The sequence below is a fragment of the Terrapene carolina genome, unplaced genomic scaffold (genome assembly GCF_002925995.2).
Source record: "Terrapene carolina triunguis isolate 2854851 unplaced genomic scaffold, T_m_triunguis-2.0 Scaffold211, whole genome shotgun sequence".
Lineage (NCBI taxonomy): Eukaryota > Metazoa > Chordata > Testudines > Emydidae > Terrapene > Terrapene triunguis.
Genome location: NW_020664562.1, coordinates 3,645,172 through 3,665,136, shown reverse-complemented (window position 1 = coordinate 3,665,136; position 19,965 = coordinate 3,645,172). Strand labels below are relative to the sequence as shown.

Genomic DNA, 19,965 nt, shown 5'->3' with positions numbered 1-19,965 from the left:
GGGGCAGAGGGTTGGAGTGCAGGGGGGTGAGGACTCTGGGGTGGGGCTGAAGATGAGGGGCTCCAGGCTGAGGCAGAGGGTTGGGGCGCAGGAGGGGATGAGGGGTTTGGGGTGCAGGAGGGAGCTGGGGCAGGGAGTTAGGGTGCGGGGGGTGAGGGCTCCAGCTGGGGATGCGAGCTGGGGATGAGGGTTTTGAGGTGCAGGCTGCCCCGGGGCTACGGTGGAGTGAGAGGACTCCTCCCAGCTCTCTCTCCCCACAGCAGCACCTGGTCTGGCTGGGAGAGGCGCCTCTCCCCGCCGCAGCAGTTCCGAGGCTGGGGCTATGGAATAGGCACCTCTTCCCCGTCCGTGGCAGGTCCGGGCCAGCGCTGGGTTGGGGCGCCTCTTCCCCGTCCATGGCAGGTCTGGGCTGGGGTCAGGACATCTCTCCCCAGGTCACAGCAGGTCCGTCTGCAGTCCGGGACACCAGTGACGGTCTGCCGCTTTGGGCTCCCCGGGTGAGTCCGAAGCAGCAGACGGTCCCTCACCGGTGGCTAGAGGAGTGGCAGCAGCTGTGGGCTCCTTTCCACCCCCACCACTCCCATCACTGGCAGGCAGCTGCTGATGGAGGGTGGGGACAGAGAGAGGAGCCCTCAACCGGCCAGCTGACAGGAGCCGGGGGGGTGGGGGGGCGCGAGCGAGGAGGAGCAGCCCTGGGCCAGCGGGCCTAGAGGCGCATGGGGGAGGGGCCAGAGAGGAGCCAGCGCTTCAGCTGCTGGGCTGCAGCGCAAGTGAAGTGGAGGGCCAGGCCACAGGGCCCCTGCTAAATGTGGGCCTGGTGCCATTATAAACCCGGTACTGTCCAGGCCGGGCTGGGTCGGGGCTGGGGGAGGGGCACCGTGGCAAGTCCGGGGCTAGGGGAGAGGCATCTCTCCCCGCCACTTAATAGGCTGCTGCATGGCCATGCGACTTAGAGGGAACTTAGCAACTCACCCCATCTTCCTCTAGGATGGATGGTTACAAACTGACTGTGATTCCATGTTTTCCTATAGAGTCCTGCAGCCTGCAAGCAGAACCGGGAACACCCCCCCACACACACACACACATTGCTTGCAATTCCAGCACACTTCTCAATATACCACATGAACAAGACTGCAGCCCTTGCCATTATAATACTTACCAGTATCTCAACATTGCAATGGAGTCTGTGCAATTTTTTGATGCCCAACTGAAATATCATTAGTTTTTCCACTATACTATACCACCATGAGAAAAGGCAGGCAAGTAGATTCTGTGTGCCCCCTGGATTGGTAAATATTAATGAAAGTTTTGTAAATATTTGTGGACATTCTGGCTACTTTGCATTAGAACAGCAGTTCTCAGCCCATAAAGCTCTGGTAGTTCAAGGAGGGCAGACTGATCATATGGTGCTATATTTCCTCCAGATTTCCACTTTCTAAATCACATTAAGAGAAGAGAAGGAAGTAGGTTATGTGATAGCAAATGGGAGGAGGGTGTGGTCCATGTGATATTAAATGAGACAGGGAGATGCCTATGAGAGGTGGTTCACCCTATGAAAAAGTTTAGGCACTTCAATTCCAGTTGCTTCCTTAGTATAATCTCCACAAGGGATTATTCTTGTAGTTAAATAACTCACCATATACATTTAGCTTTACTGACTGAGTCACATTCCCAGCAATATTTGTGGCCACGCAGATATACATTCCGCTGTCTGAAACTCGCGTCTCAGTGATCTTCATGGACCCTGAGGGAAGGAAGGTGTGTCTGGAAAAATAGGAAACATGTATAATTGTATAAATATGTATTGAGAGAAGAATGAGCTTTACTTAGACATTACTAATAAATACCATGAACCAGGGCCGTTCCTAGCTATTCTGGGGCCCTACACAGCCCCCTCGCGGGAAGAGGTGGGGCGGGGGCAGAGCAGGGGTGGGGGCTTTGGGGAAGGGGTGGAGTGGGGAGGGGGGTTGGGGCGGAGCAGGGGCGGAGCCATGGGGGTGGGGCAGGGGCTGGAGCAGCACGCAGCTGCCCCCAATTTCCTGGTGCCCTACTCAGCTGCGTACTTTGCGTATGGGTAGGGACGGCTCTGCCATGAACTAAAATAATCCTGTTTAGCATGACATTTAGTTCAGTTGAGCAGGTTTTTATTTAACTATAATTGTGATTTATCATTCCTAAATTTTCCTAACTCATTACTGAATCCATAAATTCAGAATACAAAGCAAATCATCTGAAACATGGCAGGATCCACAGGACAAACTGTAGGTGTTTCAGATACTCACAGGACTTCTTAAATCCTGTTATTTTTCTACTGGAAACAAACTTTGAGGAATGTGTGATTCATGGGATTGGTAATAAGATATGTAACCTTTCACGTAAGTCACAGGCTCAAGGTCAGCCCAAATCAGCAGCAACAGAAAGTTGCTATTAACTGATTGCTCACGTTTAGTCCATTTGGTGAAGTCCACTTCACCTAGGGAATAAGGATGGTCTTGTGATTAAAGCACTAATCAGAGAGTCAGGAAGGCTGGGTTCCATTTTGCACATCTGGTTCAGTGACATGAACAAGTAACTTTATTTCTCTGTGCCTCAGAGTAGAATGAGGATAGTAATACTTCCTTACTTCAAAGGGATGATGTGAACAAAAATGAATATGTGTGAGTTGCTACAGCAACCATACAAAAATTTACAAATAAATTCTCTCCCCATACACAAGAGCACTCATTACAAAAACCACCAGCACAACTGGAATTTCTAACTGGTGCAGTCTCAGGAGAAAGGGCAAAATCTGAGGGCCAGACTTTGTCATTAAGGCCATGTCTACGGTGTGCAGCGTAGGTGCAACTACATCTACATGCCACAGTGAAAAGCACACCCTGTTGACACTGCAGTGTGTAGCTACATGTATCAGTGAAAGGCTCTGACAGAGAGGGGAGGCAGTGGTGAAAGGCTTCAGCTGCTCCTCACTGCCAGACCCTTTCACTGCAGCAACAGGACATGCTGTGGCAGAGGGGAGGCTGCAGGGAAAGGCTGAGCCACCGCCCCTGCCACAGCCTTTCTCCACTGCCAGAGCCTTTCCCTGTGGCAGGGAAGAGCTCCAGCAGGGGGGAGCTAACAGCCTTTCCCTGCTGTGGAGAAGGGAACCAGCAGCAGGGAGCTTCCCTGCTGTTCAAACATTTCCCTTTGGAGGGGGTAGTCTCCAACAGAGGGGAGCTGCCAGACCCTTTCCCCGCTGCTGGAGCCTTTTCCTGTGAAGGGAAAGGCTCTAGTAGCAGGACACTACAGCATAGACAGCAGCATAGACAGGAGGCATGCTTTGGGCCAGTAAAGAACATGTAGGATATGTACCCCAGGTACATACTCACACCTTTCAGCCATGTCTTTACTGGGTTACTCCATGCCTCACCATCTATGTTACTATTTATATCCGTACTAGGGGGGCTGTGTGTGTATGGATACTACATGCCACTGAAAGAATCCTGCAGTGTATACGCACCCGAAGGCACTGGCCCATATTGGGGGCTGAGACTTCACCTCACTGCATGGTAGTCTCTGGGAGGTTCTAAAAGGGCACAGCATGCTCTCCCCTATGTCTGGCCAGCTCTTCTGGCTGGTGTGGTGGGGACAGGTCCATGCCCCCTTTTCAGGTGGGTTGCAGCCCTGATGGTGTTAGCAGGCCCTCTATTCAGGGGAACTGAAACTCTGCCTACCCCTTAGCTGGGGATACAGGGGGAGAAAATGCCTCCTTCGGACCTCCCCAATCTTGTACAACACCACAAGAGTGGGGGCACAATCTGGCCCAGAATTAACTTGGGGAATAAACCATCTCAGCCCTAAAGATGGTCCCTGCACATAAGGACTGAGGTACCTTAACAGGGCATCATGAGGAAAACTTGTACCACTGCTGCCCATGCTGTAACTGATGGGCAGACAAAGAACTTCAGTCTCCAGGGCAGCCAGTTCAACACTTTTCATAAGCCCTAAACTAATATGTTTTCACATTTTTAAAAGCAGCTGGAGAGTTTCTGAATCCAAGATACAATGGCAATAAGTAGATGCCTGCAACCAGTTTTAAACATTAACAGTCATTCATATTCTATTAGGAATTCATATTTCATATAATACAGACAATTCTCCCCATAACTCAGCGATGAAACATATAACCATAAAATAAAATGGAACTTTTAAAGATTTAAGATCAAGCACAGATGATCAGTTCTGGGTGCCACCATAAAATAAATATTAAATCATAATAATGAGGTGTCTGTGTACAGAAGGCTATTTGGACTTGGCCTCCTGAGGAGTGAGACATTGTGCTGACTTCTAATGCTTGTTTTTGCTTATAAATGCATATTGGAGTACGGTATGTACCATGACTGAAATATGGCTTTAGTAATGTTCAGAGCTTTAAAAGACAGCCACGAGGATTAAAAGCTCTCTTTCAAATTGGTTTATTTACATCTATGAGTGTTTTGTGATACATGTTGTAAGAAATATGCTAGACAAAACAACACAGTATTGTACAGAATATAGAGGCCAACAAAGACCATGGTGGGATTTTAACAGGCCTGTAGAATTTAAGAGATGGATTTTGCTCTCACTTCTCTAACCACCCTCCCGCCCCGCCCCCTCCCAGTGTAAATGCAGAGTTAGTCCAGTGACCACAATAAACTAATTCTGGTGTTACACTGGAGGAACCAAGAGCAGAATCTGAGAGCCTGGGAAAAAATTATAAAATGCCAACAACAGGAAAGCCTAAAAAAATCAGTTCAAAAAGGTGAATAATGTGCTGAGTTTGGGAATGAGAATTTCAAATCCAGCTGACACAGAAGTACAGATTTTCCAATGCCTTACTAACTCATCAGAATGGAGCAGGCAGTTCAAAAAAATAAAAACTTCCAAAAACCTGAGAGCTTAGAAGAAACTGCATTTTGTTTTGTTTCTATCACATTTTGTTACCTTGGAGAGAATGGAGAGATAAGCTGCATTTCTTTGGCCCAGGTAATTATGGGGGGTGGCAAACTCTTCACCTCGCATGGAAGTGTGACATCTTCCCCTGCAGTCACTGAAATCTCTATGGGTTTGTCATATGTACCTCCTTGCTGGTTTCCAGGCCTGGACACTCTGGGTTTCACTAAAATAAAAAACATGTTAATAAAGTGAAATAAATATGTTGTCTATTTATACATGTGTAAAATAAAATAATGTGTTGTAAATTAAACTTTTTCAGATTAGACTATCCTACATCATATTCAGGATACAAAAATCCAAATTTATTTATCCTACTATCCTGGAGCATAGTCCAAACCTTCAGGTAAACAGGGTTTCAGATGATAGTGAGAGATGGTCAGAAAGCATCAAAAGGGGAATTCGAAGGGCTTCACTCTTCTCTCCCACAAGGTGTAATTCCATTAACTTTTGTAGAATTTCTGCCAGTTTACCCCAGTATAAATGAAATCAGAATAAGGCCAGAGGTCCGCAGTCAAAGAGCTCAAAGAAGTGAATGCCAGACAACTGTACAAACCAGACTGCTTTAAAGGAACCATACTTCTTGGAGCATAATCCCTTTAATCTCACTACCATGCAACCCTGGGGGCCACAATTAGATATTGGTTAATGGGAAGTTTGGTAAACCTGAGTTTCACTTCAGATTTTCCAACTGAGTGCATTTTGCAGTTGAAAACAGAGCTTGTTGGAGGCTAAATATGTTTGGTTTTAACTTATACTTACCATAAACAGTTAGTTGGACTTTCCGTGTTGCATAACCAGCCGCATTTGTTGCTGTGCACATATACTCCCCAGTCTCCTCTCCTCCTGGTGAAACTACATACAAACTTCCATCAGACCCAGCAGAAAATTTCATATTCCTGGGAGGAATCAGCTCTCCTTTCTGTGCAAAATAAAAATAATAATAAAAACCCTATGAATTTTCTCAGAAAAAATAGCAATGTACAAGTGCTTGATCAAATAGAAATCAAAGCTTCCAAAGATAAAATGAAGCCTAACAGAAACATTTAAATTATGAGAAGTATCAAACTTGTTAGGGCTAAAAGTAGCTCAGAACAGTTCATCTAGTCCAGGGATGGGCAAACTTTTTGGCCCGAGGACCACATCTGGGTGGGAAAATTGTATGCAGGGCCATGAATGTAGGGCTGGGGCAGGGGGTTGGGCTGTGGGAGGGGATGCGGTGTGCAGGAAGGGGCTCAAGGCAAGGGATTGGGGTGCAGGAGGGGGCTCAGGGTGGGGGTGCAGGAGGGGGCTCAGGGCAGGGGGTTAGGGTGTGGGGTGCAGGAGGAGTGCGGGGTGCAGACTCTGGCCTGGCACTGCTTACCTTGAGAGGCTCTGGGGTGGCAGCGACGCACAACAGGGCTAAGGCAGGCTCCCTGTCTGCCCTGGCCCCGCGCCGCTCCCGGAAGTGGGCAGCATGTCCGGCAGTGGCTCCTGGGAATTGGGGTGGGGCAGGCAGCTCTGCCACACGCTGCCCTCGCCTGTGGGTACCACCCCCGAAGCTCCCGTTGGCTGCCGTTCCCTGTTCTTGGCCAATGGGAGCTGTGGTGGGTGGTTCCTGCAAGCGAGGGCAGCGCACGTACCCCTCTGCCCACCCACCCACTCCTCCCCCAGGGGCCGCAGGGACATGGTGCCGGCTGCTTCCGGGAGCGGCGTGGGGTCAGAGCAGACAGGGAGCCTGCCTTAGCCCCGCTGCGCCATGGGGCTGGCAATTCTGCAGGCCAGATTGAAAGCCCTGATGGGCCGGATTCGGCCCGCGGGCTGTAGATTGCCCACCCCGATCTAGTCCAATCCACCACTGCTTCCTCCCCTCCCCTCATCTGAAAACAGTCATTGATAGGTACACCTCAAACTGCATCTCAAACAGTTGAATAATTAAACTCATCCCCCAAAATATGTTCCAGGTGTAAGGCCCCCTTAAGAGCTGGACTTCTGACACAGGCTAAGAAAGCACTCAGGAAGCTACTTGTAATGCACAATAACTTTATGTAACTTTCAAACTTATGAACAATGGTACATATTCTTATATGCCTTACATGTATTTATATTAACTATCTACAAATACTCATTTATACAGATATATGTCTCTTTTATACAGATTTTCAGCTTCACCTGTGTCATTAAAGTTGACTGGATAACACCAGCATAATTGAGAAGAGAATTTGGCTCACTGTATATAAGTAAGGATCTGAGTACTTGATTTGGGACAACAGACTTCAATTCGACACTGCTGCTTTAAACTTTATGTTGAGGAATATGTAATATCCACATATTTGATATAATTCAGTAGGCCAAATTCTGCCCTTAATAACAGCAATACAACCTCCAGGCAATCCTACTGAAGTCAACAGAATAGTAACTGAGGGTAGAATGCAGGCCCAATGATTATAGCAGAGATGAAAACAAAATAGCTTGGATGCCATAAGAACTCTGACCCAAACGTCACCCGTATTAGGAATGACCAGAAATTCTGAAACATCTGGATAATGTTCTACACTGTTTCTGGGGCCACCCTTTGCTTCTCTTTTCAGCAAGCAATATGAGTGCAAGTGCAGGGAATCATAACAGAAAACCTTGTGAGCTTTCCATCCTAATTCTGGAGGCTCAAGAGATTTGGAGACTTCTACCATGTCTTAAATTGTCATTCTAATCTGAAATAAGACTAAAAAGACACCTTCTTACTCAAAAGGTCTGCTCCCTATGTGCATCAAGAATCATATTTAATAAGTTTAATGACAAAAATAAGCTTTTATTGCTTTTTACTCCCATTAGCCTTGTAAAGCCAACACAGCTGAGAGAGACTGAACTGGACTCTATTCCTTCTTGAGTAACATGAACAGAATTGTTTACTGAGTTCCAATCAGTTACATAATGTCCCCCGAAGAAGCCATTATTACATACTCACTTTTCAGAGCAGAAATTCACTTTAAATAAGCCTCCAAAATGAATCTGAACTCTCAATCTACGGCAGTTTGCCCATCCCTAATTTTTCAAACCACAATAATTATATATACATTTTCCAAGGCTTTTTTAAAAAAAAGGATCCAGAGATAACCAATAAAGTCTTCCTAGCTTTTCAAAGTCTGGAAGCTGAATGTGTCACAGCCAGAGAGTACTGCATGGAAAAACAGAAGCAGATACGAATAAAGAGTGTTTTCTAGGTCCCTTAGGATAGAGGTTTTTGGCTGCCTTCATTGTACATAGCTCCTGCTATAGCTAAATCATGTGTTCCGTTCATCTTTTAACATAAACAGCTCAAAGTTTAGAAGTTACCTTGGACCAGACGATGGATGGCTTAGGAACTCCACTTGCTTTGCACGGTAATGTTACTGGGATTCCTTCAATTGTACTGAATATCTGCTGTCCATGCTGAATGATAGGTAGAACTAAAAATATATACATACACACAGATACATATTTTAAACCATGGTATAATTATCACACTGTATTCTGTACCCAATCAACTGCTATTCAGCAAAGAAGACTCAATCTACATAAAGTGGGCCTTGAAAATACCTATTAGGAGTTGGGAAATTTCACTCTGCCCTCAATGACTCACAGACTTGGCGCTACCGCCCCTAAGGTGTGGTCTATAGTACAAAAATTACCTGTTGCTGACAATGACTGTCATCAGCAAGTTAAATACTAGTTTGGGTGCACACAATTTCAGAACATGTGTAAAACCATGACAGACTATGTTCAGCATCATTTCAGAAAGCCATGGTTAGGACATCCTCCAAGAAGGTTTTAAGCAAGGTTTTCTGAAATGGTGCTGGGCATGATTTGTTCTCCTCTGCACTTGCAGTGAAAATGGATGCAGCTTATCTGCTGATGAACCCACTGCCATCAATGGGGAACTTCTCTAGGACAAACCACTCCAGGCCCCAGGGCAAGAGGTAGGTCACTCTCCATGCTCATTCAAGCTTTAGTTGTTAAAAATGCTAGTAAAGATTTTTGTAGGGAATGTACTGGCTTTTGCAGCAACTTGATTGAGACCTCCAAATCAGTTCCCACAGACCCCAAACAGCCAAGAGATAATAAAGACTTTAGTTCACTATCAAACTGGCCTGATTCCTATTTAGTGACAGAGACAAAAGGCTTCATATTCCTACACTATCCTACCCTTATATCCTAGACTCTTTAACAACACATACCAACTTTTTCACCCCACCTCATGTTCCCAAGATCTGAAAAATCTTCCCAAAAAGCTGCTCACAAGAGAGAGTTTGTCAAACTCAAAACAGTTGCAAAGTATTGGCTAATAATGACATGTACAGTGCTCAATTTTGTACTGAAAAGGATGTTCCAGCATTCTCAGTGAAATTTAAAATATGTCTCCCTTGATTAATTTAACATGTAAGAATTTCAGACCATGACACTACTGGGTCACTACAGTGCAAACATTCATTTCACCATGAGTGAGTGAGAAACTGCCGTTTTTGATGGTATTAAAAATGCAGCTTTGCCAAACGATTTATTTTTAAGCACTGTACTCTCATGAGTTGTGCTCCCTTTTAATAGTTATGTAACCTCTTAGACAGCACTTGGCATAGTACTCCAATAAACTCCCACTTGTGTCTCTGTTTTGTTAATAAAGTAAGGGAGTCTGCAAAACCCATCACTTATAGACAACTAAATAGAAAGATTTTTATGGATGTCAAAAGTCTTTTTTGACCTCTTTTTCAAAAGGGGCAGGCTTGATCATTTAACTGCATTATATGCAGGGTCCAGATTCTCCATTGCATTACTCCACATTGTAATTCCATTGCACCCAGTAAATTTGAGGTATTATTGTAATTTTAAATTAAAAAAAAGTTCTCTCCACAAGCTACTGCTTCCAAAAAGTGCAAACTTATTTTGAAAACAAATGGAAGCCCTGAGACCATTTCCCTTACCAAATACACTGATGGTGGTAGTTTTGTTATTTGTCCCAGCTACATTACTTGCCATGCAAGTATATTCCCCTCCATCCTGTAGCCGAACTCTTTCAAGGTGCAGACTCCCGTCACTGCGAACATTAACGTAGGGATTTGGGACCAACTAGAGAAAGAGGAAAGTACGTTTTAACTATGGAAAATACATACTTGTGTTATAGCCCTAAGTATCTCAGATACTAGTGGCTTTGGTTTAATAACTCAGGCCTTTTCTTTTTTTCAAAATCATGTTCATACAAAAGAACATTCCTTCACTTGTCACATGAAATATATTTTGAATAGGATTTCAGTAACATCAAATAAGGCATCTTTTAGTGCTGGAGTCAGAAAAAGAGTATTTACTCTATGACATAGTACACATACATAACATGCTTTCCAGTTAATGCTAATGGGGGCTTGTGACCAGGCTCATTAGCATGGAAGGGGTCAAGGAGCTTTGGGCTGGAGTGGCCTTTCACACTGGCAAATTGTGCCAGGACTGGAGAGGTAAAAAGAGGGAACTCGACCTGGATGGGGGCAACCATGGGAAGGGAACAGACTGTTAAGCATCAACAGCCCTGGAGAGAGGACATACAGCCTACAGAGCCGCTGCCCTTGCAGAAAGAGGGTGCAGGACCCCTGAGTTGAAGTGGAGAAGAACTGAGGCTGGCACTGGAGCCCACTGAACACTGAGGTGGACATTGATTCTCCCAGGACTCCTCTGAAGAAAGAGAGGCCCATATCCCGGAGGGAGCTGTTCATATCCCATATCCTGGAGGGAGGTTTTTTTCTTTGCCTTTCTTTTGCTTAACCCCTTTTGCTAACTACAGGCTGTTAGGTGGACACAAAGAGTAGATGAGACAATTGAGAGGCTCTGGCTGGAAGGTGAGCACCGGCCTGCTAAAAAGATGTCCTATAGCACCCACTGGGGTAAGATGGAGTAATTGGACTCATGTGCATGCACTCCCCATAAAGCCTGAAGGGGACGTGCTACCATGACAGATTCATGACAACTGGAGGAGAATATGGGTAGACTGATCAGCTCTGGTATAAGGAGAAGGGACTTTGTTTAAAAAAATACGGATCTGGATAGTTTATCAAAGTTGGCTACAGAAAACCGGAAGCGATAGCAACAGCAGCAGCTGGCCTTCCAATAGCAACCACAGATGGTGCAACAGCAGCAACAATTAATTAGAGACCTAGCAGTACAACCACAGAAGCAGCAGTAATGCCTAATGCAACAGATTCTGTCCTTTTTCCTGTCTTCATGGGATTCATCAACAGGGACCCCACCCCGCTGGCCACACGAATGCCAATGAAGCTTACAAAAATGGTGACGACCTGGAGACGTTCCTTACCACCTTTGATCAAGTAGCAGTAGCACTGCCATGGGCCCTGGCATCTTGTTGGCCCCTCATCTGACCACATCCGCCCTGGCTGCCTACTGGGGGCTCGACCCAACAATCATCCAGGATTACCCCAGAGTCAAGGCAACCATCCTTCATTACTTTGATACCTCAGAGGAGATGCACCATCATTGCTTTCGGGAAGAGAAGTATCCATTGGCATCCAGCCCCACATGGTGGCCCAGAGATTGAGGGTGCACTGTTGGTGCTGGCTAAAACTGGAAACCTGGATGGGGGAGCAGGTTGCTGAACTCATTCTGATGGGGAAATTCACCCAAAACTCCCCATCAGGGGACGAGGATGGGTCCTGAAGCACCAACTAGAGACCTTGGCTGAAGTGGTCAGCTTAATGGAAAACTACATGGCTGCTGACAGCCTGCCAGGGATGCCAAAAGGAAACCAGATGGGCCAGGAGTCCGAGACAACTAGAGGTGAAGGCTGGCCAAGGTGAAAGCGCCCAAAAAGGGGCTCTTCTTGCCCTGCCCCCAGGAACTACAAGAGCCTCCGGGAGAGGAACAAGGTCCAAGACAGGACACTGTGGAAGAAGTGACAGCTGAGGGAGAAACCCATGTGGGCAGAACGCAGACCCAGCCACGTCCTCTGGGGAGAATATCCAAAAGGGCAGAAGGAACTATCCCAGCTGGAAAGCTCGACCTGGAATCAGGGAATGAACCCAGGGGCCTGTTTCTCACATGATCGACTAATGAGTCTCCACAAGGATTGCCCCTTTATGGATTGTAATTTCTGTTCCTATCAGCTGGAATCTCAGGCTAGCAAACCTTAACGTTGACAGATATATTTCTTACATGGAACTCTCGTGTGATCACTTCCTTCAGTGATGAAATACCAATTATTTGCTGCAATCTTTTATTTTCAACTTTTTTTCTCCCATACAAAAAAATTAATTGCTTAAGAACAGTAGCTATATTACACTGTGCTAAGTGTATATCATGCCTTAAAATGTTAAATGCATATTTTTCTCCCTCAGGAAATATGAAACTGCAAGACTATACATAAAAATAAAAAAAGAGTGTCTTACCACCATATCATTTTTAATCCATCTCCGCCCTGGAATTGGGTTTCCAGCCAGCAGTACACAAGGCAAAGTAAGCTGCTGTCCTTCAATTACATTGGCTACTGCTGGGCTCATTCCAATTAGAGGTGCAACTTGAATTTAAAAAAAAAAAGATATTTAGGCATTTCTATGTGCTTGCAAAAAATGAAATACTCCTTACTATCATTATGATTTACAATAGTGGCTAAGGACCAACCAAGAATCGGGCCCCATTGCGCTAGCTACGGTAAAAACACAGAAGACCTTATAATTTAAATATACAAGACAGACAAAGGGTAGAGGAAAGGCAGAGTGAACAACGTGATGGCCGGCAAATGTCATGTTAGTGCCAAGATATATTTTGCGGGGGTGGGGGGGCAAGAGGGTCAGTCAAGAGACAACTAGCTAAATGTAAAGACAAGGGAAGGGATGGGGGCCAATGAAGGTATGAGGGCAATGAGGACACAGCACAGGAGAGAAGAGAAGAAGGAGGAAAGCATGAGAGGCAGGTGTGAAGCGAAGCTGAAGTGAAGAGACAATGAGTGCAGGGGTTGGAGCAAACAGTCAGTCAACATAGGTCAGAGATTGTCCATTCAAAACTATAAAAACAGTATTCCCTTTGGGCTTGACCTTGCATTTCCTGTACACTCAAATTCTATTGATCTAAAGTCAAAATATTTTTTTTTTATTTCTTGTTGGTAGCAGAATTTCTAGGAATAGAAATAGGTAGGATCACAAGAGCCATGACCAAGAGGTGACTTCCCTTCTGAGCACAAGCTATTAGGTCTCATGGGAAAGGTCAACAGCCCGGCAGAAAGTTCTGGATGCCAATAAACATCTAACATATTGCTTACCAGTTCATAAACAGCTTCACTTGTTTGTTTGCTTTTTAAAGTGACCTTGAAATAGCGGAGATTAAACAGAACGTTTAGATAGGTCAAAAACTGACTGTTTATAAAATGCTGCTTGCTATGAATGTAAAGATTCCTGACATGTGGTTAAGATAATAAACACTTTACTGGATGCATAGATGGACCCCCATTCACTTCCTCCTACAAACGTACACATTTCACAGCATTATGTCTAATTATTTTCATTTCCCACTCTCTACAATAAAACCAGTTACTTAAAGATAACTCTTGTACAAACTGTACATTCACTGTCTTCTTAAATCACAGAGATTTATTATACTCCAATTTTATCAAGAAGTTGCCTTGAGCACTCCCCCTGCTACCTTCAGTTTTTAAGATAAATTATGGCAGGAAACCTCTCCCTCTCCCCATCACAAAATGTTTTCATGATGAAGATTTTTCTGCCTTTAACAAACTTTTCTAAGAGGAGGAGGATAAAAGAAAACTAAGGATAAGTACCTTTTTCAAGATCCATTTAATTAAGTATAGTTGGAACTAATTCAAGTCTTGCAGCAAGTCAAAAGATAAAAAAAAATATTCTAATGTGCAAAACTCAATGATTTTAGTTTACATTGTTCCATGTAGATATTCCTATTTCAGTTAGTATAAGTATGTATTGTGACAAAGTTCCTCCTCTACTTTGGTGGGTCCTGCGCTTATTGGCGGATTTGCTCGCTTCACAGATTCACCCTGTGGGTCAGGAAACAGTCCAGAGACCTTCCCCTCTGGTAGAAGCTATAGTCCAGGTCAATTACTCCTGTGTTTGATCAGGAGTTGGGAGGTATGGGGGGAACCCGGGCCCGCCCTCTACTCCGGGTTCCAGCCCAGGGCCCTGTGGACTGCAGCTGTTTAGAGTGCCTCCTGGTACAGTTGCACGACACCTACAACTCCCTGGGCTACTTCCCCATGGCTTCCTCCCAACACCTTCTTTGTCCTCACCACCGGACCTTCCTCCTGATGTCTGATAACGCTTGTACTTCTCAGTCCTCCAGCAGTACGCCTACTCACTCTCAGCTTCTTGCACACCTCTTGCTCCCAGTTCCTCACACACACTTCCTCTCCTCTGGCTCCCCCGGGCTTGACTGGAGTGAGCCCTTTTATAGCATCAGAGGGGCCTTAATTAGAGTCAGGTGCTTAACTGCCTCACCTGACTCTTGGCAGGTTAATTGGAGTCAGGTGGTCTATTAGCCTGGAGCAGCCCCTGCTCTGGTCACTCAGGGAACAGAAAACTACTTATCCAGTGGCCAGTATATCTCCCTTCTGCTACTCTGCTGTTCCCAACTGGTCTGGGTCTATCACATATCCCTCCCCCCTGCTCAACACCAAGGGGTTGGGCAGCTTGGGACGCCAGACAGTGTACACGTGATAAGCCATCGGCGTTGCCATGGCGACTCCCTGCTCTGTGCTGTATGCGGAACTGGAAAGGTTGGAGGGATAAGAACCACCTGGTTACCCTTGTGTTCTTTTCCTTGTTCCGTTGCATCCATTGAAGAGGGGCATGGTCGGTCACGAGGACAAATCTGTGCCCCAGCAGATAGTAATGCAGCGTTTCCATGGCCCATTTTACGGCGAGGCATTCTCTCTCTACCACTGCGTATTTTTGTTCCCTCGGAAGGAGTTTCCTGCTGAGGTAGAGAATTGGGTGTTCCTCTTCCCCAGCCATCTGCGACAGGACAGCCCCTAGCCCCACCTCAGATGCATCTGTCTGAAGGATAAATTCCTTGGTGAAATCCGGGGCTATCAATACGGGGTTACTGCAGAGGGCAGTCCGTAGGTCTGCAAATGCCCTCTCTGCTGCGTCGGACCATCTGACTGGATCCGGACCACGGGCCTTCACTAAGTCTGTTAGGGGACTTGTCCTTGTGGCAAAATGGGGAATGAAACGCCGGTAATACCCCACCACCCCTAGGAATGCTCGGACCTGCTTCTTACTACTTGGTCGTGGCCAATTTTGGATGGCCTCTAACTTATTCGGTTGAGGTTTCACCAGACCTTTTCCTACCACGTAGCCAAGATATTTGGCCTCTGTGAACCCCACAGCACACTTAACAGGGTTTGCCGTAAGGCCAGCTCGCCTGAAGGTATCAAGGACCGCCCCCACCTTCTTCAAGTGGGTTTCTCAGTCTGGGGTATGAATCACCACGTCATCCAAGTAGGCCGCAGCATAGCTGGCATGGGGGCGTAATAACTTGTCCATGAGGCGCTGAAAGGTAGCTGGGGCCCCATGTAGTCCAAAAGGAAGGACTGTATACTGGAAAAGACCCTCTGGTGTAGAGAACGCCGTCTTCTCCTTTGCATCTTCAGCTAGGGGAATCTGCCAGTACCCCTTTGTCAAGTCTAGGGTCGTTAAGTACCGGGCATTCCCCAGACGGTCTACTAATTCGTCTGTGCGGGGTATAGGGTAGGCATCAAACTGGGATATCTCATTTAGTCGCCGGAAGTCATTGCAGAACCTCGTGGTGCCATCAGGTTTGGGCACCAACACTATTGGGCTGGACCACTGACTGTGAGATTCTTCAATGATCCCCATCTCCAGCATCTTTCTGACTTCCGCTTTTTTTTCCTCTCTTTTGGTTGCTGGCACCCGGTAGGGCCTCATTGTTACTCTGGCCCCAGGGTTCGTGACGATGTGATGATATGTCCCAGTTGTGCGACCCGGCTTTGTTGAGAATACATCTTGATATTGGGCGATCATCTCAGTTACCTCTTTCTTCTGGGCTGTCGTTAGATCGGGAGACACCCTCACCTGTCCAGGATTTTTGTTCCCTGGGTGTAGGTCTTCCCGAACCACTGTGCATGCCTCTCGGGTATGCCAGGGTTTCAGAAAGTTGACATGATATATCTGTTCTAGTTTTCGACGTCCTGGTTGTCGCACCTTGTAATTTACTTCCCCTACGGGTTCAACTATTTCGTAGGGCCCTTGCCACTGGGCCAACAGCTTACTTTTGGCCGTGGGTACCAGTCACCGGGCTGAAACTGACGAACCTTGGCTTGACGATTGTAGCAGGTTTGCTGTGCCTCTTGGGCCTTTTCTAGGTGCTCCCTCACTATGGGAGTGACCCGGGCTCTCCGGTCCCTCATCTGTAGCACATGCTCTATTATGTTCTTCCCCTCACTGGGTTCCTCCTCCCAAATTTCCTTGGCTATGTCCAGGATGCCTCAGGGGTTGCGCCCATATAACAGCTCAAAGGGGGAGAATCCAGTTGAGGCCTGAGGTACCTCCCGGATAGCAAACATAAGGTAAGGTAGTAGGGTGTCCCAGTCCTTCCCGTCCCGACTTACCACCTTCCTTATCATAGCCTTGAGGGTTCGGTTAAACCTTTCTACCAACCCATCAGTCTGCGGATGATAGACTGAAGTTCTCAGGGTATGTATACGGAGCAGCGTACAGAGGTCCTTCATTAGCTTCGACATAAATGGGGTTCCTTGGTCTGTTAATATCTCCTTTGGTAGCCCCACTCGGGCAAAGATCCCCACCAACTCCTTAGCTATCGTTTTAGAGGCCGTGTTTCGCAGGGGGACGGCTTCTGGGTAGCGAGTAGCATAATCCAGAATGACAAGTATATATTGGTGGCCCCGGGCTGTCTTCTCCAGGGGTCCCACTAGGTCCATGGCTATTCGCTCGAAGGGGACCTCTATGATGGGAAGGGGTACTAAAGGTGCCCTCAAGTGGGGATGGGGACTGTGCAGCTGACACTCCTGGCAGGAGGCACAGTAGCTCCGCACTTCTTCATGTACTCCGGGCCAGAAGAACCGTCGTAGGACCCTGGCCAGGGTCTTCTCTACCCCCAAATGTCCCCCAAAAAGATGACTATGGGCAAGACTTAATACAGCATTCTGGTGTTTTTGAGGTACTAGGATCTGCTGTACCTTCTGCCCCCGTACTGGTGCAACCCGGTATAAGAGATCCTTCTTCATTATGAAGTAGGGTCCTGGTCCCTGGGTTTTCCCTTCCATGGGGACCCCATCTATTTCAGTCACCTCCTTCCTAATGTTGTCGTACCTTGGGTCTTCTGCCTGGTCCCGTCCAAAATTTCCTCTCCCGGGGCTAATCTGCCCGAGATCTAGGGGGCCAGTCTCTGTTGCCTCTACTGGTTCAGAAGTGTTAGGGTGGGGGTCAGACTCGGGTGCTTGTCCCTCCTGGGTGGCCTCCTTTTCAGCTACTCGGGTCCGCCTACCTACGAGAGCGACCCTCTGGCTTTGGGTCAGTATTCAGATTCCCAAGGCCTTAGCTGCCCTCCTTTCCCTTTTTGTCTTTCTACCCTGCCTGGGAGTGGAGAACAAATCTGGGGATATTTCAGAGAAGACTGGGGGTTGACAGTCTACTGTGGATGCCTCACTAATTTCAGGGTTTCCCCCTTTCTCCAATCCCCTTACCGGGAGTAAGTCTCCAAACCCTGGGAAGTCCCTCCCTATGAGCACCGGGTATGGGAGTTTAGGGACTACGCCTGCTGCTACCTCAGTAGTGTTCCCCTGAATCTCGATTTTTACTGGGATGGTAGGGTAATAACCAACTGTCCCATGGACACAGGTTATCCCCGTATGCTTAGCCCACAGCAGCTGACTATGCTTCATGAGCTTCCCTGAGACAAGCGTGATAGCACTCCCCGAATCAACCAGTGCTGTGGTCTCTACCCCATTTAGTTTCACTGGTCTGGTATACATATGTGGGGTTAGTGAGACCCCCACAAGGTGGATTAGGGAGCATGGGTCTGCCCAGTTCCCCAGGTTACACTGCATAGGCTCCTGAGCACTGGGACACTGTACAGCTATGTGTCCCCACTCCCCGCAGGCATAACATCTGTATGGAGCCCTAGGCATTCCCAGGTCTCTTGGTTTGGGCAGTCTAACATCACGATCCTCTTCTCCCTCAGTGCTTCGACTCTTTGTGGCCTCTAGCGGGCCCTCAGCCCCTCTCTTTTTCCACCTGGGCCCTCTTGGTGGCCCAGTCACCCGAGCTTTGGGGCTTGGTGCTGCTAATTTAACCCAGGGTGCCTCTTCCTTAACTGGTCGGGTCAGCTCCCTCGCCATCCTTCGCCTCTCTACCAATGCGACGACCTCGTCATAGGTGCAGGGTTCGTTCTGTCTTACCCAGGCGCGAAGGTCTGGTGGTAGTCCCCTCATGTATCGGTCAATGATCAGAACCTCTAGTATCTCTTCCGGATTCCGGGACTCAGTTCGCAACCACTTTCGTGCGAGATGGATGAGGTCATACAATTGGGACCGCGGGGTTTTGTTTTCCTGGTACCTCCAACCGTGATACCGCTGGGCCCGCGCTGCTGTCGTTACCCCAGATCTGGCCAGGATCTCTGCTATCAGCTAGGGGTAGTCTGCTGCAGCCTCTTCACGCAGATCATAGTAGGCCTTCTGGGCCTCCCCACACAGGAATGGGGCAAGGATGCCAGACCACTGATCTCGAGGCCAGGCCTCCCGTAGGGCTGTCCTCTCAAAGGCCAAAAGGTATGACTCTACATCATCCTCCCGCGTCATTTTCTGCAGCCAATGGCTGGCCCGTATGAGCTGCATCCCATCATGGCCGCGATTCAGCTCTGTAAGGGTCTTTACCTGGCTTACCAGTTCTCGCAACATAGCTCAGTCTTGAGCAGCCTAGTCCATCAGCAGGTGATTAGTCTCTTGCTGCAGCCGCACTGCCTCCTGTTGGGCGGCTGCCTGGACACGGGTAGCCTCCTGCTGGGCCGCCGTAGCTTGTATCAGTGCCCGCACTACGTCATCCATTGTGGTGAAAAAATAATTAAACCCTCTCCTTTTTTTTTTTTTTAAATCACCCTCCTTCTTCTGCCGCGCTGTGCACCCCAAATCCCACGCCTGACACCAGTTGTGACAAAGTTCCTCCTCTACCTTGGTGGGTCCTGCGCTTATTGGCAGATTTGCTCGCTTCACGGATTCACCCTGTGGGTCAGGAAACAGTCCAGAGACCTTCCCCTCTGGTAGAAGCTATAGTCCAGGTCAATTACTCCTGTGTTTGATCAGGAGTTGGGAGGTATGGGGGGAACCCGGGCCCGCCCTCTACTCCGGGTTCCAGCCCAGGGCCCTGTGGACTGCAGCTGTTCAGAGTGCCTCCTGGTACAGTTGCACGACACCTACAACTCCCTGGGCTACTTCCCCATGGCTTCCTCCCAACACCTTCTTTGTCCTCACCACCGGACCTTCCTCCTGATGTCTGATAATGCTTGTACTTCTCAGTCCTCCAACAGTACGCCTACTCACTCTCAGCTTCTTGCACACCTCTTGCTCCCAGTTCCTCACACACACTTCCTCTCCTCTGGCTCCCCCTGGCTTGACTGGAGTGAGCTCTTTTATAGCATCAGAGGGGCCTTAATTAGAGTCAGGTGCTTAACTGCCTCGCCTGACTCTTAGCAGGTTAATTGGAGTCAGGTGGTCTATTTGCCTGGAGCAGCTCCTGCTCTGGTCACTCAGGGAACAGAAAACTACTTATCCAGTGGCCAGTATATCTCTCTTCTGCTACTCTGCTGTTCCCAACTGGTCTGGGTCTATCACAGTATATATACACACACATGTCTGATTTGCAAGTACACATCCTATTTTCTTGTACAAGTTCTGTCAAATGATTATGTGCATAAAACTATGCATGAAGATTTGGGTGGGATTTTCAAAAGCTCTGCTCGCATTAAAGTTAATGGCAGTTTTACCAT

The 19,965-nt window shown here is 47.5% G+C and overlaps 1 protein-coding gene across 1 annotated transcript in view; it reads right to left on the bottom strand.

Annotated features, from left to right (window-relative positions):
• Positions 1 to 19,965, bottom strand: part of LOC113407339 (hemicentin-1-like) — a 344,382-nt gene that overhangs the window by 160,596 nt on the left and 163,821 nt on the right. The window contains exons 18-23 of the mRNA XM_026655742.1: positions 12,366 to 12,493; positions 9,903 to 10,047; positions 8,281 to 8,393; positions 5,731 to 5,890; positions 4,960 to 5,134; positions 1,637 to 1,764 (exon numbers count right to left, since the gene is read on the bottom strand). Coding sequence (XP_026511527.1) covers positions 1,637 to 1,764; positions 4,960 to 5,134; positions 5,731 to 5,890; positions 8,281 to 8,393; positions 9,903 to 10,047; positions 12,366 to 12,493 — 849 coding nt within the window. The remainder of the gene's footprint in view (positions 1 to 1,636; positions 1,765 to 4,959; positions 5,135 to 5,730; positions 5,891 to 8,280; positions 8,394 to 9,902; positions 10,048 to 12,365; positions 12,494 to 19,965) is intronic.